At 40.6% G+C, this 25505-nt stretch overlaps 1 protein-coding gene across 5 annotated transcripts in view; it reads left to right on the top strand.

Annotated features, from left to right (window-relative positions):
- The window catches only part of LOC117239971 (teneurin-a), a 702004-nt gene that overhangs the window by 277997 nt on the left and 398502 nt on the right, over positions 1 to 25505 (top strand). For all 5 annotated transcript variants that reach the window (XM_033506078.1, XM_033505890.1, XM_033505950.1 and 2 more), the window contains exons 5-6: positions 20466 to 20669; positions 21439 to 21606. In XM_033506078.1, coding sequence (XP_033361969.1) covers positions 20466 to 20669; positions 21439 to 21606 — 372 coding nt within the window. The remainder of the gene's footprint in view (positions 1 to 20465; positions 20670 to 21438; positions 21607 to 25505) is intronic.

Genomic DNA, 25505 nt, shown 5'->3' with positions numbered 1-25505 from the left:
ACTGCTCTGCCGCGTAACAAGAAAACTCTGACAAATCTTGTCGTCTCGGCGCGTATATCCGTCTTCACTGCGCGTCTGTCGACAAACACGAGAATAACTCTGCCATGACCTTTCTTGGAGAATGCACAAGGTCTACGTATGTATATTTTTGGGATCTGATCGAGATCTGTGGCCATGGTCTAATTTAGAAGAGATATTATAGAAATGCTATGTGTTGCGTGGAAGCGTGTATCCATCTCTGTGTTAATAACCATCATCGAGGAGTTTGCTAAAATATATCTTTATATCTTGATTTCAATCCCATTCAAACTACCACATTTACCTATATCAAATACCATCAAATCATGCAAACTTGGAGTCATGATATTTTCAAGGAATCCAACACAAAGAGACAGCAAGCCAAACAACGTGTGGCAATCTGCGATGTAACATAGCGCATGACTAGTTAGTGGTATGCGGGAGCTGCTTCAAAGGACCTGGCTAATATTCGCATGACGTAAATGGCAGATGAACGGCGTACAGGTTAGGCCTATGCAACGAGCATAAGCGCGGATACAGCTTCCGCTGGCGGCTATATCGAGCACCAGGCGCCACCGCAACACGGTCCAGCACGTTGCATACGTACATGTGTACCTGATTGTCAATAAATTCTCCTGCAAATCCTTGCCACAACGCTTCCTTACACGATGTTCAGGCTACCATTAAAACGATAGCTACTCGTCCATCATTCAAGGGAAACCGTTGGTTTTTGGGATTGAACGATCGCGATGGACAGACAAGTACGATTGTTATTGCTTGTAGCGAACGAAGGATCGCGCGATTTCCGTTGAATTCAGCTTACGAAGCGCTGGCATTTGCAGGCAGTTTGGCGGAATATATTGGCGGTCAAGTGGAAATAAAACGTCTGCGTCGCTGGATAATGCCGGCCGTTAATATTGGGCTGCGACGCGGCCGCTCTCTGTGAAGTTGAATGGAAGATTTTTGCCATGAGATTTCTGGAACGTCGAATAGTTTTACACGAAGAGATAACGCGGTTCGTGAGGGAAATTTTGCTGCTTTTTAGAGTGTCTTGATAGATGATAATATAAAAGAATTTTTATTTTATTTTGAGAGGCGTAAGCGTAGAAGACTTAGAGATTGCCACGATTACGGTGTGTTTCAAAAAGATGAGCAAAAATTCGTGTATAAGTTCTTTACGTCAAAAGAATGTCGATAATTGTTCAACAATCGTCAGTAACATTGAACAAACCATCTCGTTATATATTCATCGTCATTTTACATTTTACATTTTACATCGATAATCAAACGTAAAGAATGTGTACCTTGGTTAAATATTCATCACGAAGATCACAAATCGAGCGGTAATCGTAGAACCGACGCGGTGTTATAAAGCAACAGGCATCGCAATCGGCGCAAGAACGAAATTACTGGCTACACACAAATTACGAACTGGATACGCATCTCCCGTTTCCCGTGGCAAGCCCGCCCTTCCTTCCGCCGAGGCACAGCTTGATCATAAAGCTCGTTCCGGCTTCTACATACCGACCTCGTCGTAAATATCATTCTCGTTTTACGTAGATGCGGCTTCTCATCGGCAGAATAAACACGCCGGAGGTAAGGTTACCCTAACGAGGAAACGCTCCTTGCCCCTTGATCCAAAAGGGGGATAGACGATGTTTCTCTGGCTTTATTATTGCTGTCGAGTAATTAAACCGTTTTCCGTGCCACCGCCGCGACTTGAAATCAAACGCAACCTCTGCTAGTCGTCGTCCGAATCTTCATACAATTTTATCTACGATGTTATCTATACTCCAACGAGTACTTGTCGACATTCAAATATGTAATTTGATCGATATTATAATACATGCATAGCGAACAGAGCCTTGATGATTAGCGAATTGATTTTTTTTTTAATATCGATACGTTTCGTTTTTGCTATTATTTCTAATTTACCATTATTTGGTGTATGCTGCTCGCCTAGTATTAGACTTTCTAGGCTTAAACTTTTAGTATTTTATCGAGTAAAGGGTTACTTAATAGCCACGATATTGAAAATAAGCTGCTCTACGCTATTCACTTCTATCCGCTCTTCATGAGAAATTCGTCGACAATAGAACAGAGAAACGATGTTTCTATACAAAGACGTAAATCGTAGATATCACTGGGTGAAAGCACGAGTGGAATTACAAGAACTTTGCGTTGCATTGATCTTTGTAATGATTACTAATATTTGCACGAACGTGAGGCAATATTTTTGAACGTGAAAAGGAATGGGTCTCTTTTATCTCGTTTCAGGGAGGATGAGGTGAAAATGAATCCGGAGTTTGAATTTTGGCGTTTTACTGATTAAACCGAGCCATAGGGTTGACGGTAATTAGGTGTAACCTTTGTACGAAGAACTGTGTACACTTCCCTTTTGGTAAAACGGATAATAACATTGGCATACCGTTATAAATGCTCTAGTGCACAATACTCTTTATCGAATTGTTCGATTTATGTTAATTTACGTTACATGTCTAATTTAACAGTTGAACAAACGACACTTGATTTTATTTCGAAATAATTACCTTTAAATTTGCCGCGATTATGGGGGCGCTTTACCAGGTTGTTACGTTGCCAAGCGAACGTGTTTCCGGCACCAAAAAGATACTTTCCATGGTTAATGTAGCGACACTTTCAAACGAATTTATTTAAATTTCGTAAGCGAATATTATCAAACGAAACGAGGTTATTAATTAAGAATGGAACAATATTCCTTGCTTTGCTTTGTCATTCATTTGCCAGGAACGTAATCAAATGGAAAATTGTCGTAATGATTTTACCAATTTGGCCTTCAAAAATATTTGTACAACGTGTCTTTTTACTTTTATACATTTATTAATACCGGAGAAATTCCAAGCGAAAATATACAACGTTCGTCATCATCCCTACTCCACATCTCCAGCGACCGAAAGTGGGGTATGTAACCGCCGTACTTCAGTCCTAATAACATTGGCCTCTTATAAAGCCGCGCTCAACCTTCTACTATCCGCTGCACGGTACAACACAAATTTATTATGCGATGACCGTTCTACTAACCGTGCTTTATACTTCGATTACTCAATTAAGAGTAAAAAGTAGCCTCACCATGGTAATTACTTGGAGTAGTTAGATGAGTGGAGAGTAAAGAGTGATCGGCGAAGAGCCACAACGACGAGGACGCGGAGGGCGCTTCACGTCGAGTCTGTTACAACGGGTACAGTAAGGGATCGCTATGAAAAAAAAGGATAAGTGAAAACGAGCGTAGCCGGAGAGCCGATACACCGGGCTTTCTCATTATTTTAAGTGACTGGAGAAGCAGAGGGCGCTGTGTATATGCGTGCCATATATCACCACTTGCCACTCAGGCGGGCTGGTATCGTGTAATCGAGTTGTCAGGCAAACTACCCCTTACAGAGAATGGCTCCGCTATCGTTGTCGCCGCCGCAGACGACGCCGACGCCATAGTAGTCGCCTAATGCACGCGTTATTACGTTACACGCATTTAAAACTTGCCTCCTATTAGCAGTTTGCCGTCATCTGCGGCTGCCGCGTCGAGGATCGAGAAATTCGAGAGAAGAGACGAAGGCGAGGAGGACGAGGCGTCCACGTCGTTCCGCCATCGACCACCGCGATCGTCCACAGCCCTCCAGACTAACTTTGTTTCCACGTCGAACGGATTTAATACTTTGCCAGCCATTACGCTAGCCGATCTAATGGGTCGCGCGCGTAAAATATTTAGCCGGAGCTAGATGGCGCGTCCCTCGGACCACCTCCGCAGCGTTATTTTTCTTCTTTCGTGATGGCGGTGATTGAATTGGAAGCTGGAGCTGGGGCAGTCAACCTTTAAACGTAAGATAGGATCCTGAGAGAAGCATATGATTTTTTCAATAGAATTCGCTTTAATTAAATTGGGAGAATTAATAGCAGAGTGCTGCTGATGACCAGAGCTTTAACAGTTTTAGTTGTTTTTGTAATGTTGTACAATCGAATTAATCAATAACTGGTAATTATGTTTTGGTAGCGATTTGGAAAATACGCTTTGCGAGATGTTGCATCGTTTATTAATAATAAATAAGCGAATAACACATAAGCGAATAACCAGTAGCACTGGCTGTATAAATTTTTGAATGTTTATGTGATAAAGTGTTCACCATATAAGTTACGAATTAACGACTCTTTTCAGAAGCAACTTACGATAATTGTAAGTGGATGTCCGCCGTATACCAACGCATCAAGATAAATGTATATAGATATATATGTGATCGAGATGCTGGAACATATTCGATAGATCAGTAAAAGCACTACAGAGGTTAGCTATTACTGATAACAGTAATAGATGTGCCATTGCGTTTGCGCTGGTGCTAGGTACAAGGAATATGAATTAAAGATAAAATACTCTGTCAATATCGCGCATGTTTCAACGTTTCGAATACACGTCGAATAGAACGAGGATGATAACTCTTGTCCTTCAGAAATATTAGACCGGTATGCGTAGTTCCGCATCTATCGCTTGATAGCCACATCGTATCGTATCGAACAACGATCATAGTACAACTTTGGATATTAGCCGATCCCCAATCCCTTATCATTCGTGAGACAGTTTGTCACTTATACAGCCGAATCTACATTTACGATCGTGCGCAGATTACTAGTCCAGTTATGGCTTTGACGTTTAGATAGCTTTTGGATCTGCTACAATTGTGTTTCGTCAACGTGTACAGAATGATAGGAAAGGGAGAAAGTAAAAAAGAAAATCTGTAAACGAAGGTAAAACAAACATTAGAAAAAAGAAAAGGGGGAAACCATATCAATAGGTTAGAACAAACGTAGAAGCGGGCCGAGGTACATAATTAAGGCAATTCGCGTTGGATCTTCGTCACAGAGACATTAAATATGATCAGTTTTGTCCATTACAGTGGTGAAAACGAAGGGATAATGACGACGGTCGCGTCGACGTTTTCGTAATTCGCTCGAGTATACTTGCGAGATGCATCTCGCGTAACGAGACCAGCAAACGTCATCGTCTTCGTTCTTTTCGAACATTACAGACCGGCTGGCTCAACAGCCTGTGAAAACAACACTTCCGCTGCCTGTTATTCCCAAGGGCGTGCATAGAAACATGAAGGTTCGTTAAACACAACGTGATTTATTGGTTTTTCGTCCGGATTTCCACGGTCCCTGGAGTGTTCTCGTTCTAGAAAACCACGCCGTTTCCTTCTTCTTCTATAGAACAGTATCGACTAGTTTGCGACGTTATCGCTCGAGTACGTTGATGCTGCATCAACTAACTGCGTTTTATGATTCTTTGTTGATAAATGCACAGCAAATGTAGGTATTATCATCTCTTTAATATCACGTTATCCGAAAAGTGTCTTTCTTTTACAGACACGTCTTTTGTAACAACGTATCTTCATACAAACATGAAACCTAATCTGTCGAACGCTGTGATCTTTAGTTTGATAGATCAAAAATGGATTCCGTAAAATAATATAAAACGAAAAATGTTGTGCATCCATTATTTCCTTATAAAACGAAAGAAACTTTTCGGACGACCTAATAATTAAGAAACTTTAAGTAGAAATTAGTCCACAAAAAGTAAATCATCGATGCACTATCGGTTACAACACTGATCAACTTTGGTAACAGAGATTTTATGAATTCGATATTTTATGTGATCGCATTTCCCTTTTGCCCCAAGATAACACCGTCGAAGGTTGGTAGTATTCATATCCGTTTTGCACCGCCACAACAGTCGAGCCTACGCTCGTGCGCGAGTCCACTTAATAATGCAGGTAGAGAATACCGGTGGTCCGGGACGCGGCTCGTGTAAGTCATGATTAATATTTCAGATGTCGACCATGCACGGGGGTTACTGGGCGTTTCGGCGATGGCGGCGACCGGGGTTAAGACTGACCATCGCCGGCCCGAGCGAGGTTTCGTTGTCCGGCAGGTTGTTAATTATTCGCAAAGGAAATTAATGCGTTGCCGGTAATAATTTATATCGGCCGTGAAATGAATGGTTAGCAGACGGAATTATTCACGCTACGCGTCTCACTGTTCGTCCACTGCATCTTAACCGCGTTTCTAACGTTGTATCGCGAAAGAATTAAGTCTCGTAGGTAAATTTTGACTGAGACTTTTCAGTTCCTCTTTTTTACCTATACAGGGTGGTTGGTAACTGATGGTACAAGCGGAAATGGAGTGATTCTACGCGAAAAAAGAAGTCGAATTTTTCATTCTATAAAAAAATTTTCATTCTATATTTTCGACTTCTTTTTTCACGTAGAATCACCCCCTTTCCGCTTGTACCACCAGTTACCAACCACCCTGTATATAGTTGTGATTGATTGAATGCGGCTAAAGAACGACTCGCAAGGTATCGTCCACTCAAATTATTGGACCAGGAAATCTCTCAAACGCTTCTCTTTCTGCCGCAGATTCTTAAAGGATATTCACGAGTGACATTAAACTGACTGTTACCCGGTCACGTTGTCACATCAGTTTTTCAGCTAACGCGATGCAAAGCAGATCGATTAAAAATTCAGGGGATATGAACATTAATATTTATCATTTTCGGAATTGCGTCACTCAACAGTCGTCAATTCTAATTTCTAATCGCGTTACCGGATTCTCGTAGGTTAGATCAAAAAGCTATCCAAGAAAAAATCAGGCTATGGTGTAAGTGATAAAGTACAGACGATTAAACGAGCATACGGACAACGCGTTATGCGGCTGGAAATTTCTTACGTACCGTACGAGCCGGAAGGAAGCTTTTAACTTCGGCGAACTTGGCTGATTTCGAAGTGTAAAGCGGTAAAATCAATCCACCGTACTTGGAAGTAGTTTCAACTTAGCCCGGTTTCACCCGAAGTAGTCGCCTCGTTATAATGAATTTACCGAGTTCGCTGTTTAACAATGCACATCTCACCGACATGGCTGTGTTCCGCGGCGAACGATAACCCGTTGAAATACGTTACGAGCCGACCGTTTCCGGGTCCGTAATACCGCGGGTTTAGATCTTCTAATCTGTTTGATACATAGCTCGCCGCGTGACTGAGATTGTTTCATGCCCGGAAACCGGCGTTAAATCTCCTTTCCGTCGTCATCCCCGCGAAGATGTTATTACTATTTTAATTGTGCCATGTGTCGTCGACGTATCTCGACACGGGACCTTGCCGACAGGAATTTATTCTTTCGAGACATTAAACCTTTTAGCGTGTAGGTTATACGTTCTATGGGCAAATTGAATTCTGCTAAAGCGTTTAAGACTAGATGTTTCGCGGCCGAGATATGAAGAGCCAAAATGTTTAAAACCTTGTTCAGGTTAAGCAAGCGACTTGGAAGTAAGTGACTTCAGTTTCGGTTTTATCGCGATCAACGAAATAGGCGAATCGTTGAACGTTTTGAGGCAACTGGGTCAGAAAATAGAAGGCAAACGGGGCGCTATGTGGTATTTCGACAACGTTAATCTAAGATCTTGAATGTTTGGGCAATTAACTTTGAAAATAATTCTTTCTAAAAAAATTCCTGTACCGTCATATCGATTTGCGTTGAGCCATCTTCTCAATTTCTTGCGTTCTATTTTAATTTCTCCTGTATTTGCCCAGGCTTAATTTCGTTTTGCTTCTCTTATTTTCCATCGCGACCAATCGTATCGACTGGAGACGTCGTGACGCCGTGCCGTGGTCATCCCACCAGGAAACGACCGACCTCGAAGAATATAAAATAAGAAAGTTGAAGGGGAACTCGCGTAGAGGGAAACTTTCCTAAGCGACGGCATGTTGCGGTTCTCCGCGCTATTGTCAGTACGCGAATAATGAAACGCTTCGATAACTAATTCATGGTATCGATGACGATGACGAGAGAAGTTGCGCGGCGGCGTTTGTGAAATATAGACTGTAACAGGTGTAGTGGCCATTCATTACGCTCGAAAATAACGTGACTTCAACGTTGAAACAGTGTAAATCCAACGAGGGAAAATACAGAACTCTGAAATTTCAATTTCTCTGTCTTTACCGGTGTTTCTATTCCTTCTTTTTCTTTTTCATTTTTTTTTTTTGTTGCTACATCTTCTTCTTTCCCACATTTATTTTCCTTCCCGCGGAATAATACATTAAAATATTTTCTAGTAGCTCGTCGTCGATTAGCAGAGAGGCGAGGATTAAAACTCTACTCTGATCTAGTAACCGAATTATCTTGGTGCACGATGATCAATTCTGAGAATATTTATATCATTTTTAAGTTATGCTGTGAATAAATTTGAATGGTGGAGTTTTTGGAATTTCGTTCGATTTGTTCTAAGTTGTTGGTCTAATCGTGGCTAATTCTGATTTTCACTTTCCTCCCTTACCAGGTTAATATTAATTTGACAACAGTTTTTATAAATTTTTGAAAATAGCTGGTTGCAAAAATCATAATTCTACTTTTTATTTCAACGAAACTGTGATTCATTGCCTGAGGATTGGTTGACTACGCTACTAGCCAGGACATTTACTTACCTTTTCACTTCCTATCTTTTTTCTGTCGCTGCATATTTATATTCAACGATAAAATCAACTTGGGCTATCCTTAAAAAAGAACTTGCCGTAGATTCGTTAAAACAACGTCGTTAAAATCACGATTTAACCCAATTTATTCGTATTTTTTCATCAGTGAACTTTTTTAAAAAAAAAATTATACGAATCACTTATATCATTTGTTCAAACTGAACTTTTTAAACTAATTTAAAGTTAAACTATTTAATAACAAATTTTGCTACTGCAAGTTTACTGTTTTTGATTGATATAATCGAGTCAAATTAGAGAGTTACCACCCGGCGCTGCGCGATTGTTGCACATTCGTTGGAGCATGTAAGTTCTATGAACGATTATGCAATCACCGGTGACGTAAAACTAATTTAAAACGTTAACATCTAACAGTAACACGGTTGCCGTTGCTAGCTGTGCGACAAAACGTTCCGAGAACGCCTGTCTTGTAATATACGTCGAAACGTTAATAGGGAACGGAATGACGCGCAAGAAAAAGGCAAATTGAACGGAGCACAAATTTCCAACAATATACTGCATACGCTGCGTATCTTCCTATTAACTTATCCGAAATTTTGAAGGTGTAAAAATACATAAAATACATACAATATCGAAAGCTTTCAAATTCAGAGAACCTGATATTCAAAGGTTTGAGAATCATGATGTTTAATAGGAGAAACAAATTTCTATCGAAATTCCAGTTCTTCACTGGAACATATAAATATAAATTCCTATAAAAATCCACTGACTATATATAATTTTCACTGTATCGTATTTATGAATATTCTAACTACAACATGAAAGTGAAGATGAATAGAACAGCCAGTATGAGAACGCTATACAATCCAAATTCAATATTCCCGAACTATAACAAGCCAACAAGTGACTTCTTTCAGAAGCTAAGTGCAATTTTTCTTAGTTCCTCCGTCAGAAACATACATAACCTAATCACAACGAAAACGAAAGACTCTCCAGGGGTTCAAAGTGGCACTCTCCGAGTCCCTTCCTTTTCCCAGCCTCTCTTAAATTACACGTTGCCACTACCAACGACCACCTTTCCTATTTGACGTGTAATTCTCGTCACCACTGCTTTGTATACCATACCCCCAACACACACAGAATTGTCCTAAAACTGGCTGCTTCCTTTCGTTATCTTTCTTAGGTTAAATAAACAGACTGCAGCTGCACTCGAGAAACAGAGGATTCGTTAAATGGGACAAAAACAGCGTCGGTAGAAGCTCTCTGTTCGCGCGAAATGCGATTAAACGTTGCAGAAGCGGCGTTTCTACGGAGCAGTTGGTTTTTTATGCTCAGCAAAAGGAAGTTTCATCGTAGGCACTCGATTCGATGCGCCACCGCCACTTTTTACGTTCAATCGTGCGTGCAACCGTTTTACTCTTGTTCGACGATGACTTTATTTCGCAAATCGACGAAACAGGCTCGTTTATCTTCACGAAAAGGGGACATTTTATGGTTTATGGGGCATTCTATAATAATTAGATTACCGGTGTTTGTGCACATTGCAATTTTGTGAATACAGATAAAGGAATTGAACTTCAAGAGGAATTTCCGCAATCTACTAAATATTCATGAGTAATATTCTACTTTGGATCTTATATATTCGTGGATATTATGTGCATTCCGTGGATTTCTGTACCTTTCAACTTTTCATAAATACGTAAAAATCTACAGACTGATAACAATTTAGTTGGGAAGTTTAATGATCGAAGATAAATTTCTCCTTTGAATTTCCCTTCAATTTTGTTACTACAAATCAGATATCTTTGGCTTGCAGTAAGCTGCTTTCGTATTCTAATAGGTTAACGTGATGTGATGGATTCGGGAATACTAATGAGTTTGTGTGCTAATTTTTGTGTGAGAAGTTTTTGATTTAGAAATGTCTGTATTTGAAAATTGAAATGCTGTTGAACGCTTTGACAGATTGAGCTTGGACCGATTTGTACGCTTAATGATTGAAATTTTGCCAATGAATAATTATGAGTTATGTCTAAAATGTTTGAAAATGGGTTATTAATCTCTGATATATTCAACAAATTCATTAATCTTCATATTGCTACATAAAGTTATGAACAAAGATTTTCAATTTCATAGTTATGAATTATTATGTCCTGAACTTGTTATCTTGATTTTATTACTAATGAAGTATCAATAGTATGAAATATTAAATATCTAAAAGTAAAACGAATCAATTTACTTATCCGAAAAAATTATGCGATAAACTATTGAGATATCTCATTCTTCCAAACAAGTCTTACTAATCATTTACTTACGATACTGAGAGATTTTTCTAACAGTAATGAATTCGTCCCTAACAAAAACTTCTTCGAGTCCCAAAATATCAAACGAAAACGGTACCAGAATTCACAACTGAAATAAAGCAATACGAAACGAAAGAATTTGTATTATTTTCCAATAAAATATACGCTATCCATATTTAATATTTATACAAGCACACGCATAGATGCACTAGTTCAAACTGAAACTCACACTACAACTAAATACGACACAAACTACATCGATTTCGTACGAAAAGAAGAGAAACGATAGTTATTACGCATACTCATTAGAAAATGTATTAGATTGCCAAACAGAGCATCGACTATTATGACACGGCGGTGGACCGCGGCTCGTTTTCCCCAAAGGTGAGCGCTAGCTTTAGGCCTTTCATCAAAGGCCTTGCGGTTTAAGAAGCGGAAGGAAGAGGAACGGGATTGAAGCAGGAGGCGAAACGAGGAGTGGCCCTTTCAACGGACGACACTTTGCACCTGTTGAAGATACGGCTTCTCCTCTGCTATTTCTTGCTCGCTTTTCTTTTTTACCCTCTTTTCCCTCCGAGTCCCATCCCACTCTCTTTTCCTCCTCCTCCTCCTCCTCCTCCTTCTCCTCTTTTCTATTCATTTTTTTTCTCTCTTCTTCTTTTTTTTAGGAAATCTTACTCTCACACTGAAAGTGATCTCGAGCCACGGGCACCGGGGGTTACCAACGAAAATGTCACCGAAGTTTCTTTTCCCCGACTCTATTCCATTCCATTTGACGTCTCGGAAATTGCTTTTCGATAGCAGCCTCTGTAGACGGTCCCCGTTGTTCCCTATGCATATGACAGTTAGTAAAAAGACACATTGTGCGCGCCGGCTACAACCTCTTACGCGTATTTTCCCCCGTGCCCTTTATCGTGCCGCCGCGATAACCCGCCAAGCGTTCCGCTGCCTATCCTCTTCTTTCCGTCGACGAAAGCGGCGAGGGTGGTTCGCGTTCTCCGAGCGACCGATTAAGAACAGGATAAAAAAAAGGAAAGAGAGAGAGGGAGAGAGAGAGGGAGAAAGGAAGGAACGAAAGGAGAAAATAGAGGAGGAGGAAAAAGGGAATTCATTTCTGTGAGACGGCCAAGCATCGAGTGAATCGATGGCCAACGGTACGCGTGGAACTCGAATCGATTTTTGTTCCAACGATGCACCGTTTACTCTTTTCACGTTCTCTCTGTTCATCCAATCCAGTGTATACTTTACCGGTATTTATTCGCGTAGCCGGCACGTCGGAACGTTGTTCCAGCCTCAATGGGCCGTGGCTGTAAAACGAATTGTTTAGCAACCGTTCGTAGGAAAATGAAACGTAGTTTCTCTCGCACCATGATTGGGTTAGTTGTTTCTTTTTTACTTCTCCCTCTTCTCTGTTCTTTTGTTATTACACCAGTTACAGATTAAGATCAGATATTCTTTTTATCGATTTCTATTTATCCCGTCTTTGTCTAGACGCTCCTCTTGCCTTTTCTTCTTCTACGTATTGTCTCTCTGTAATTAATCTTTGATAAGAGGTCCCGTACTTTCTTGTACGCGAGCGATTTCATCAGGTAATTTGATGGATCTTATATCTCTCTATATATTAAATTTCGATACGTAAGGGCACCCGATGAGCAGCTCCCTCCCACAGACGTGTCCTGCTCTCGATGGCTCCCCTACGTCGCAGGGTAAAAGCTTCATATTGATTTAGGCTGCGTTGAGAGGGAAAGGCTAGCCTGGAACGCGTCGATGCTATTCAAATTTCGGGGATTCGTGTTTAACTTGGGAGGAGTGGCGAGAACTTTCGACAGTGGATTTATGAATCCCTAGTAAATCGATTTTTTATGACGATATTATGAGCATACTTCGAAGAAACTGTTCTGAATAGTTAATGACGTTTGGATGATATAGGATGTGAATTTTGCCTGAGTTTCGATATTGAAAAAACAAAAATATTTCACGTACTGTTCGTTATTCTTTCTTCTTCTTGTCCATTTTAAAATCCTTCTATAAAATTAGCAAAATCGTTTAATTTTCGATTAATAAACTAAAAGTCTTCAAGAACAGCGTCGAATTTAATTACAAGAACAAAAGAAAAGATAAACGAATGGGTCATGAGAAGATATTTCAATTTTGAACCAATTTTCGTAACGTCAACTACAATGTCCATTGTTACAGTTCTTTCAATTGCCATCTCTTTATTTCTGATTTGTATTTATCACCGAGGACTGGCCACGGGATAAACAAGTTTTGAATGCGCCAGCAATTTGCTGTAACCCCAATTTATCTTCTGACAGTCATATTTCATCGCGACCCTCGTCAAATGCCCCACGTTCGTTAGGCGAAACGCATAAAATTACCGACGTTCCAGATTAATCGTCAGGTTCCATGATCGAAGGGATTCTTCTCGGACGTAACACTATTCACAACTAATTAGGGGAGTTCGTCGAGTGCGTCAGATATCGTAGATTGCAATTTGATTGCGCTGTCCATTTTGATTACTCGTCGATATCGATTCCACCTACGTTCGGACCATTTCGAATTCTAACTTGCCAATAGTAAAGCATATTGACAAAAAATTTTCTAATTATAAAAAATATAACTCCAAGTTATACATTTTACAGCATTCTCTTAGCAAAACAGCCTAACTAACTCTCTGTATTCCAAACATATTGCAGAAAACTCAAAGTAAGAAAAATCACTCTTAACGTCCCTAAATCCTGAACCTACAAACAACTACCTAATTAACCTATTAAGTCAAAATCTCAGTTTAATACTACCAAACGTACCAATCTTTCCCAACCGCTACTTCATTCCCTTGAAGTTACCAGAGCCTTTCCCCTGCACCCTAAACCTAATACTCCAAACATCCCCTCGTGTAAAACATCTTCACACTTTCCTACTGGTCTACAAATTGCATCTCGTAAATTCTCAGTGGGTTAGGTTTTCGGTGAAGCGATTCGAGCTTCCTGGAACAAGGAATCCTCCGCAAGGATTGATCCTGGCTGGTAGTGGCCGGAAGCGGAATTCGCGGTGACCCATGTCTTTGACCGAGCGCGGGCTTTCTTCAGCTCGACGGGAATTCCTTCCGCGGTGAAAACCGTCGCGTCGCGGGGGGATGGATTTTGTTTGCGGTGGACCGTTGCCATGACAGCGGCGGTCGCTCGGTCATCGAATGCACCTTGGACGCGCTCTCGCGTTCCATCGAGCTTACTTGGAAAAGTTCGCCGCCCTACAACTCCTCGTTTTTCAGTCTTCACGCTAATACTCTTCGAAGGATTCGCACGATGCGTCCAACTTCCCTATAATATGTATAAATGATGAATATCTTTGCGAACGAATATTTTTTATATCTTCGTAGAAATATTGTATATGTAAAATTTAATAGCTGTATCTCTATATCTTATGATTACTAGAATTATGATGCGATTGTGTATCGATTTTATTAGGTTGTCCAAAAAGTTTCTTCCGTTTTATAAGGAAATAATGGATGCACGACATTTTCCGTTTTATATTATTTTATCGAATTACATATGATCCTTTTGTTCTATCAAAATAAAGATCACAACGTTCGACAGATTAGGTCTCATGTTTGTATAAAAATGCATCGCTGTAAAAGACGCGTCTGTAAAAGAAAGACACTTTTCGGACAACCTAATATATTGTGCATGAAAATGTGCCGCCACAATTTCCTAATATTCGTGCATTCCTATTAAAACAAATGTTGCCACAGATGTCAGTTACATCCACTATTATAAATCTCGGGGATTCGTTAAACCCGTGGATCCACGTTACCTCTAAGATCATCAGATTACACCTAGAGTCCAGCAAAAGCCAATACCGTCAGCATCGAAACTAATGAATACTTCATCGACCAATAAAATGACCGGTATATACGGGGAGTGGTCCTAATCGTTTCCAGCAGCGTATTATGTCCCATCGAGTAAGGAATCGAAGAAAAATAGTTGGGTCATTTTTCATCCGGGTGCGCTACCCTTCGTGAGCCGGACACTGAAGAGGGGACCAAGGCGATGCGAGTTTCTCGAAATATGACAATAAATCGAAGCCCTATAATACTATAACCTATACGAAGCCAGACGGTCTGTTATTTGTTTCGATCAACGGTGGACGCTGGTACGTAAATACGACAGCGTAATTGACAGGTTTCGAGAGCGGTGGCGCTCAAAAGATCGTCAGGAAACGGAATAAAAGGCAAACAGCGGCGCTTGTTGCACGTGCCGGGCCACGGTGGACATTGTTCTGAGATACTCGCGCCGGGAATAACGGTAAACAACGAACCAATATTTCCAATCAACGCTGGTCAGCACAATAAACTGTGCACAGGTACGCTAGCGCTACCGAATCAAAGCGATTCTATGGAACCGGCTCCGGCCTACCGGTGAATACCAGACCCGAACACTATTATTTTTCTAGCCGTGGTACCTGCAGCACCGGCCGATTTAGTTTTTTAACCGGAAGTGTGAGCGACAGCGACAAAACTGGCCGGCTGGACTATCGATTTTATTACCTGACGCGCGTACGACGCGTCGTTACATGTTCGACAATATGCGACACGTGACACCGTCGAATAAAGAATAACCATGGACACCGAGAGGTTGATGGAGGGAGGACGTGTAATGGGAGCACGGTGTCGAGTGCTACTGTCGTTTGTCCCTGTTATCCTGCACATCCAGCGCTCGTTAGCCACGCCGAATAAAGAACCGATATGGAGATGAATTTTCTTAAATACGAGGCTTTTTCGTGGGTATATGGCGAGCTGAAAATGACAGTAGCGTTAGGCAAGATTTTAAACAACTTTTAACAACTTTGAATTTATTTTTATCGAAGTAACTAGAAACTGGCTGTCACCGGTATAATTTTCAGCCCATCATACGGTTCAGTTGCTCTGAACGAAGTACGATAGGATTAGGTTTTGTGGGTTTTGGCACGTTACCTGTTAATGAAGCAGCTTAAACTGATATTACCGAGGTAATCGTAACTAAAATTTGTTTATTAACGAAATCTACAATACCGATACAAATTACACCTAAACGCATTCCTACCTTCGCGTATAATAAATCTCCAACCAGACCATTACATAATACAGCATAAACCATCCAACCACGAAATATTTAATCCACAAACAGCCAACATTCCGCACCTATCCACGCTATTCAAACACATACATGTTGCAAACAGCTTCCAATACTAACCTTCTCAACTCTCGCCGAGTCATAACTCGCGTAATCCTGCTACGCATCCGAAAACCCAACCATCTCCGCAGCGTAAAGCCGGAAGCTACGGCGAAACGCGAATTAGAAAATCCAATCTATAGAAAACGCGGCACGAAATTGCGGGAACGAAGAGTACGAAACGTGACGGTGGGGGAGAAGAGCGGAAAGCTCGCGAAAAGGAGAATGGGAGAGCTCGAAGGGAGAGAAGAGGGCATAACACAATTACATGTGGGGCTGATGCGGGGCCGAGCTTGCTCTCGGCGCCACGACCTTCCGGCTAAAGGAAGGGAACGAAGGAAAGAGCCCAACGGTGGGTGGCAAGATTGAATATGAAAGTTTAATGCGAGCAATATCAGCGCCGCTGCCCCGACCCTCGGCTACTCGTTCTATCAGACGTCTCGACTATCGGGCCTGCCCATCTTGCCCGTATCTCTCTTTATATCGCGGCTACGATGCCTTCTTCACCGGATTTCCATCTTTGATGTCGCGAGGATTGGTCTCGTTGTCGTGATAAAGAAATGGTAGATGAACGTTGGGAGAGAGCGAGAGTAGGCATTGAGGTGTTGTAAAATCGTCGACGAATGAACGAATTTTTAATTCTCTGATAGTTGTAAGCATTCTTAATTCTAAGCGGTGCTTAGTGTTATCAATGGATAGCGAATAGATGAGTTGGTAAAAACGGCATTTCGTTCAGGATTTGTCACTTTGCTTCACTTTTTTCAAATGAATTTCCTATGAATGTTTGCACGTTCTGAAATATAGAATTGAGTTGTTAACCCCTTTTTCATCTCATATGTTGTTAAAAAGGGTATCAAACACTTTATTCTTCTTGGTGAATAGCTACCATAAACTCTTAAAGAGACCCTTTTCTTCCTTAATACGCTGTATAATACCCCAGTATCTATAAAGCCTTTCTCTTCCCTTCAAACAAACTTAAATCCCGCAAAATCTATACGCGCAATTTATTTACAGTCCTCGAAAGTCTCGTTCTCTTCGTTTCCCTTTCGCTTATCGACGAGCCAGCGGCGGGAAGAAGGAGCAATTAGGTGGACAGGGAAACGGAATGGAATGCTGATTACCGTTTATACCGGGAAAGATTATCAATTAAAAACTAACTTTCACGGGATATATTTTGCTTGCGGATGGAATTCACGGTCTCACTAAGGCGTTTAGTGACTATGCCATCGGCTATTTGTAAAACTTTCCTCATTAATTACCGACAAGATTCAATCCCCTCATCTCTTCTATACTAAACTCTTCCCGCTATAGCTTCCTGAGACGCCCATCTTTTCCCACTGTCTTGATACCCTTTTGTCCTTCGCCGCGGAAGGTAGTTTAATAGTATATTAGATCGCGCGTTCCTTCAACGAGCAATTATTCGCCAATTAACGAGACGAATATCGTATCCATGTCGTACTTCGGTCGAGTCAACAGGCGGTGACCGAGCATCGGTTAAACTTTGTTACAGCGTTTAACCACAGTAGAATACGAAATACAACTTTATTTCAGATGCTATTAAAATGCGTTTTCCTTCGCTATAAAGATTCACAACGATATGCATATATTGTACGAATAACATCTAAAAAGAGGAACAAGGAACATTGAAAATTAAAGAATATTTTTCTATTTTAAATTGGAACTTTCCAGGAATACTGGACAATTGATTGATACGCCCTGACCACTCGACATACGCCGAGAGGGATGGATTAATTGGCGGAAGTTACGTAGCGTAAAGATTAGCCAGCAGATTAAATATGGTTAACAACCGAACGAAGAAATTTTTTTTAAAAAGCAAGAAACGTGTGATATTTTCATTATCAAAATTTACGAACATTAAGCTCTTTCAACTTTATTTCTATGAAAAGAACTACATGAAATATGCCGCCTATTACAGGCCAGATCTCCAACATAATTTCAAATTGTTCTCATTATACCATAGCGAAGGTTAAATGGCGAGCAAAGGTAAAAAGAATAGCGGAACAGCGTGATTTTTTTAAGTACTCCAACACGTAGTCTCGTACCTCTTTACACGCTGATAAATAGGAGCGAGGCTATCGAAACACGGGCTCTAACCACCTTCCTAATCCAGCCAACGAGCTACTGTTCTTATCCTCTACACTTCCCTCGATCCACCGTAACTTTTTCCACAACCATCCTGTTTTTCGAACGGTTCCGCACTTTACAGCCAGGATTAGCTAACCTGAAATATCTGGGCTACTTTATAGTGTCGCAATCCCAGTTCATGATTCCCTGCAAAATCCTGTTATTTTACATAAGTTCTTTACTGTCCGGATTATAGTGCAATTTGGTGGTATTGCAACATTTAGAAAACCGATACTATACTCTTATCTTTGGATTTTTTCCAGTGCAGATATCGTACAAAGCTCTAGCATTTCATCGCTAAACTGCGGATTTCTCTGGATAATTTAAACATGCTAAAATCCATAAGATCTACGCGATGTTCAAAAGTATTTAATCGTTTACAAAATAACTTGTTGCGAAAACTAGTCAAGTGCTGAAAAATGCTACAACTAAGGTTAAATCACGTTCTCCAAAAATTTCTACGTAAGGCTGCTGACGAATGAGGAGATAGCATTAAAATTTGTTCCGGATTAAACCAAAATCACGCCTGTTGAGCCGTGTAACACAAATGATAGGTACACTTACAGCGAAGCATCGTTGAATCAGCCGCGGCGTTGAATCGAGCCACGCGTACTGTCATTTTCGCGTCACGGACCGTCAAGCATCGTCGACAAGAATATTTCGACGTGATGAACCGTTGCCGCTGTGATGTGCGCCGATTGTCACAGCCAATCGGTAGCGCACAGGATGCCTGCGCGTAAACAGGATACGACGGTATGTGACGGGTGTCGTACGAGCTACGAGTGGCGATTCCACTGAAAATTGAAATGATACGTAGTAACTGCTATCGAAGGTGATGCGTGATTTATTTTTCCTACATTTTTTTGCATTTACGAACGGAACAAAAGCGAGTTAAAATGAATTTGCACGGTGATGGCGAATGCGAATGGACAAAATATTCTATCTCCAACAAATTAACTCGCTACGATGTCAGTAGAAAGTACTATTTTTAGTTTTACGTTATTACGATTTAAAAAGTGGGATTGTTCTCGCAACGTGCAACTTAAGTAAACGCGGACTTCAAGCAACGACACGGGTCGAAGTGCCCGTTGCAAGTTGCCTATGGAAATTAATTACAAAAGAAAGTTTAACAAGGACAGGAGCAAATTGAAGCTTGCCAAGAAAGGTGGCAGTAAAATGAAATGACGGTGATATCGCGAGAGCACGCTGTTCTCGACATAGCTGTGCAGCGTATGCCGTGTATAACCGGATACGTCAAATCGCGTTGATGACTATACCCGTCATTAACTTGACAGAGGTACACTAGCGTTCATAAGTCAGTAGGACGTTGTTATATTTAAGTTAGATTATAAAGGAACATTGGAATTATAGAATAAATTTACGTATAATTTTTCTATTATTCTAAGCTTTCAATTAACTTGACATAGTCTTAGGATAATTATCAATTTATCAGTTATATTTCTCTGTCTCTGTTATGAAGGTTTTTCAAATAAAAATAAAAACTTAGTAAAAAGAAATTCAAGAAATGAAATTTTGTTTGCCTATGGAGGATTATTATAAATCTGTTTTAATAAACGTTAGGTTTGTAATTAACAAGTGATATGATGAATTATGAACGGTAGTGTATTCGTTCTTAAACGCGATGAAATCACTAATCACCGATCCGTCGTCCGACAACCAGGTTTACATCCCATTTCGATCTTGAACAATCATATTTGCATAGTGAGCGACACGTCGGACACTCGTTCGGTTCGATGGACAAGCCGATGACAATGAGGCCACGTTTAAGAGCAGACGCGTTGGGATAGGCTTGACGTGGTCCGCTGAGGATACGGGCGACCCTTTGTCGATGAGTTAATGGATTACAATGAGAAAGGGAATTGGAGAGAGATCCGAAACCTTGTTTTCGTGAGATGAAAATTAATGATCTTTAAACGTCCGCAAAATATTCTCATCCCATTGTACGCAATTTTATATAGATGACAAAACGAGGCAAAATGACTGTGAGGAATACTTATATTTTGGTAATTTGAAAATATTTGGAAAATTATATTTAGTGTTGGAATTATCATAAAAAAGAAATACAACTTTACTACATCTTTTATACTACATCTACTACAAATTTTAAATACTACATCTGTTTGGAAACTTGAAATTGATAACGATATTTAATTTACGCACATCGTCTCTCGAGGAAAACGATCAAACCATAAAATTCCGCCAATCCCAATTATCTATCATTGGCAATCTCAAGCACTAAAATCATGCAAAATTTATGATTGCAGGCGTTGGTGACCGATCGTATCGTACAGGATCCGACACAGAGGGCGCCGCTACTACCGATAATCCGACAACACCATTCCCAACGCCGCCTCCAACCTTGACGCCGAATCATCGACAGGCATCTCCGTTTCCCCTGGAGAGCACCAACTCTCGCCGGCATCATTACAATGGGAGCATATCATCGGAGAGATCCCGCAATGGCAATGGTACGGAGTTAATTAGAGCCGCGAGCGAGTTACGTTTGCTCGTATACACTTGCAACGAAGATGATACTTACAAATGCCACGAGACGAGTCTCGCTAACGTTATGTTGCGAGTCAACCCGGTCGACTTGATTAATGCAACAGAAACGCTCGCTACGCGATTCGGAATAACATTCACGATATCTCGTCTCTGGCTCTTGCAAATATTAACTTGCTGTTGCATCGATTGTCGGTTAACGTAGTCGGAAAGTTAGAGTAGAATACCAGGATTCTTTCAGAAAAATATGGAGAGTCGGTAGAAGCGTACTTGAATGTCTGAGAAACTTTTAATTTTGGGAGAAACGAAACCGAGTGTTGAAATAAGGAAAATTCGTTTAAACAGTACTCACGTGAAAGTTCTTATTTTATTATTTGTCTCGATGGTTTTTATTTCGTCTTAGTTTTTAAATTTGAATCTTCTTCGTCAACCTGTACTCTTTTTTCTTTTACAAAGGCACTTGGTTATAAAAGTACTTGAAGAATGAAAAAGTACGATATCAAGTATCCGTCTAAAAATTAACCAGACGTTTAAAATATATCATTTCTGTTTATCCTTTTCCATTTCATTCCACGACGAATTCCCAGAGTAAATGTACAGTAGCTGAAAAATGTATCCTTATTCTCCGATAGCATATAGCATCTTTAAATTCCATTCGCTTTAACTGTCGCAAGACTCTACGAAAAGATATTCTAATGTACCCAAAGATATTCCAACGATTCTGATACACCGTAGGTGAAACGGTTTATGCGGCGCCATCGAAAAAGACGAGCACCGGTGGCGGGACCTTGGGGCGACGAACGCGACGAGGTCACACGAGTGCTTTGAGTAGCAGCTCCACGGCCAGCGATCGTTCCGAAACTGTCTTCCCAGACGAGCATTCTCGCATGCATCTCACCAATGGTAAGTTCACTTTCACATCATCTCAGCACCACCATTTCTCGCGCCATTCTCATTGCCTGTCATTGCATCATGCATTATTCGTTGTATTATTTGCCCATTGCATGTAGTCATTCCATTTGCCGCCAAATTCTCGTACTCATCCTCGCGCGCGAACTAAAGTAACGCCGTCGGAAGACGTACAGGTTCGTATTTTGAGATTTACGAAATTATCAAGCCTGCACGATTGCATATTGACAGTGAAAATTCTATAGCAATGACGTATAAGCATTCGATATATATATATATAATTATATATTGAAAATGACGAGATTAGAAAATACGTGTAATTACGAACTGAAAAGAAATTAGAAAATTAGAAAGATTGTACATCGGTGGCAAGAACATTGGAGAATGAGGAATAGTGTACATAGGAATATCGATACCATGATAGATATCACGAACATGGGAATGCAGATCCGAGTATAAAGCTCCACTTCTGGCGAGAGATATAAAGCCACTTCCGGAGAGCAGGAAACACGGTCACGTGGCACTTTGGGGCCGCATTGGTCATTGGTAACTGACTCAATGATATATGGCAGAAGGAGAAAATAAATTAGCTAAGCATTTACACTGACTCACTCTTACTCGATGAAAATAAGATAGCGCTTGCGCGATCACAACCAATTATCAATGCAGTCTCAAAATACCACGTTCCCTGCTCCTCGGAAACGACTTCACCTCGCTCAGGTATTACTCATAACATATATTGGATCGCTCGGAAAGTTCATTCCAATTTTTAAGGGATTTGGTCGATGTAAAAAGGCATATTAAACAGTTTTTTGGCGAAAAACCTGAGAGGTTCTGAAAGGATGGGATATTCAATTTGCGTGAAAGATTTGCGGAGAAAGATCGTGGAACAAAATAGCACTTATATAACTCAATAAATGTACATCGAATCGAAATATAAATCGAAACTAGCTTTCCGAACGATCCAATACTGAGAATTTTGATACGTCAACTGATGACAGAAAATTAACTACTGAGAGTATCCATATGATCGTCAATGTTTAAATGCACACGTTGTAAAAAACGAGCGTTTTTATATTTGTTTTAATGTCTTTATATTGATCGGTATAATAAGAGCGGGGTAATCATATGAGAAATCAAAAAAATGTACACGATGGAATTTTCTTGTAGAAAAAGTAAAAGTAAAATTCTTTGGAACAGAATAACTTTTTAAAATTGGATCAGACTGGTTTTTTTTAGGAGTTAAAAGAATTAATTTGTTAGGTGGAGCGTAAAAATTTTTTCAAAAATATTGCAATTGGTTGGAATTGCGGAGAAAAAAGTAAAGGTCATTTTTTATAACCTTTTTTCATCTGAGCCTGTAATAAAAATTTAAACAACAGATTTTGAAGATTTATGACATGCTGAAAATTGCATGAAAATCGGTTGATGCAAAAACAAACGGCAGACGTTGAAAGATGTAGATTTATTACAGTTATAGGTCGAATGTTGTGAGAAACTGCGATTTTCAACCTTTTTTTTACCCCTTTGTAGCTTACAGTAACGTTAAGCGATCTCGATGAAATTTTCATTTTAAATTTTCATTCCACGTATGAGGTTAGTAGACATTACTCGTCACGTATCTTACGACGAAGTAAATGCAATGAAACACGAAAGAGATCAGGTGTCAACAACACGGAAATTCGAAATTTTATACAAGGAATGCCGATTTCAAAAATCGGGACGAATACATCGGAACGAAACGCATCGAAAGCAAAGAGGTTAGGAAATGCTTACAATCGAATATCAAAAGTAACAAGGTTAGAAAATCCGCGCGCATTTCGAAACATTGGCTAGTTGCGCGCGAATAAATTCATTGATTGCCGCGAGCGCAACCGGTTCCGGAAATCGCAACGTAAAATCTCCCGCGAAGCGATAAGTTAACGATCCGTGCCTCAAATACGATTACCAGACTAACAGGATTACCGGCTGGTATCGAGCCCCTGGCCTGAGTTAAATCGGGTTTCGTGTAAACGTGTTTCTCGTTAAAAGCTTAATATTAATAGTCACCCTGTTCAACCGGAAGGATCTGAGATTTTTATCGGTGCATTGTTGTAATTCGATACAAACCCCGTGTCTTTCTTCCATACCGAACAGAGTGACACAAGTGACATGTAAATTGTGATCTGTTGTGAGTGACTTCATTTTTGAGATTTCTGGTGCTAAGCCAAACTAAGTCGATCATAGATATTTTTAGTAAGTCGTGCCATGTACTCCTTTTATACTTATTTTTTCTATTCTCTGCATCGTATTATTATATTCTGTACCTACTCAAAACACGATACGCGATGTTAAAATTCTCCGTAGGAGCAAAGATTGGGAAAACGAGAAATAATATAATGTTTAACAAGGTTGAGTTCATTAAAAAAAAAAAGAAAAAAAAATGTCTTATACGTATTAAACTTTTACGTCCTTCTGTAATTTCATTCATAAGTTTCATGTATAATTGCAAGATTCCAAAATGTTTGCTTCAAAAGTCTAACAAAAGTTTCCAAAAACTTAACCCAGGTATCTCAAGCAGATAAGAAAAGTCTTTGTTCTTTCGAAAGGTTAGAAACGAGAGATCGCGATAAACCAGGCGCCAAAGAATCTCCCGCGAGGATCCAATTCCGTCTCGATCTTTACCGCGGGCCGCGCGGGACAATTACACTCGAATTTCTGGTTTGCTCGGCGCACAGTTCCTGGCGTGGTAATTGCGATGCTTCGCGAAACGGCCGTAGGCAAGGGACTGAGCGGAGGATCTTAAGGCAAAGGCAAATGTTTCAGACGATGCGCCACCGTTACGCTGGCTAACAGCGTCGTAATCGACAAACTGCCTTATGGGTCGGCTCATTAAATAACCAAGGGACTCTCGGTTTTGAGAGATAAGTTCATTGTTGTCGGATCTTGCGGTGTCGTGGCTCGTCAATGTAACCGGTTACAAAGTTTCCATAAGGGCGACGATGTCCGCCTTACACATTTTCCTTTCAGAAAACGACTGGTCCAAGCAAGCAGTCTCAAAGAAGGTTGCATGGAAATTTAAATTTTATTTGTTCGTTAAGTGAAGTTTTGTTTTATTGCTCAATACTGATTCGATTTGCACTCGTTTTCGTGAACGAACGAGCCACTCAGAATTTTAAAAAATGCCGGATTGGATATTCTAACCAAAGAAAGCAGAATTGTTGCGTAGCGAAATAAGGAAGAAAGAATTTTTTAATGCATTCGAAGGTAGCATTTTTTGGTGATTGCATGCATGTTTCATTATCCCGAATAATTCGATTTTCCGCATCACCTCGGTTCCAATTGGTTCGGATAGTTACCTGTTTACTATATAATTATTTAAAAAATTTGAACAACACCCAGTACCAAAAGGAAGATTTTCGCTCTTCGAGAAGCGAAACACGAAACGATGGCGAAGAGGGCAGGGGAAGGCGAGGAGCCTGGAAGAGTAACCGAGTTAGCAGTTGCGAGTAGCGAGGCCGGACTAGTTAGAACGTAGGTCAGCGTTAGAAGTTAGCTGAGCGGCTATATTGTTTTGGAATGCCGTGGGTATTTAGGCCTGGGCTGGTCGCGGGTACGTCGTTCAGCAGGTTCCTCGGTGTGCCGCGTAACGCAGTTTTAGCGTTACCACGGAGATGAGAAAGTAGCTTTGCGGCTTCTCGAGTTCCCTGCCCTCTCAGCCACCGTAGCCGTGGCTCCGTCGGCGAGTTCTCGATGTCGTCGTGGCGAGGCTGGCTGCCAAACTTTTAAACGAAATTTCGTCGGATCTCGTTTGGCCGGGGTGTTTCGTTGACGCCGGAGCCCCGGCTACCAATTAGTCGTCTGCCGATATCGCGAAACAACGGCGATGTCGAACCGTGTTGGGGTGTTAGGAA

This window comes from Bombus vosnesenskii, unplaced genomic scaffold (assembly GCF_011952255.1).
Source record: "Bombus vosnesenskii isolate JDL3184/JDL3185 unplaced genomic scaffold, Bvos_JDL3184-5_v1.1 scf7180000013262, whole genome shotgun sequence".
NCBI classification, from domain to species: domain Eukaryota; kingdom Metazoa; phylum Arthropoda; class Insecta; order Hymenoptera; family Apidae; genus Bombus; species Bombus vosnesenskii.
Note: the sequence above shows the minus strand (reverse complement) of the source record. Positions and strands in the feature narration are given on the sequence as shown.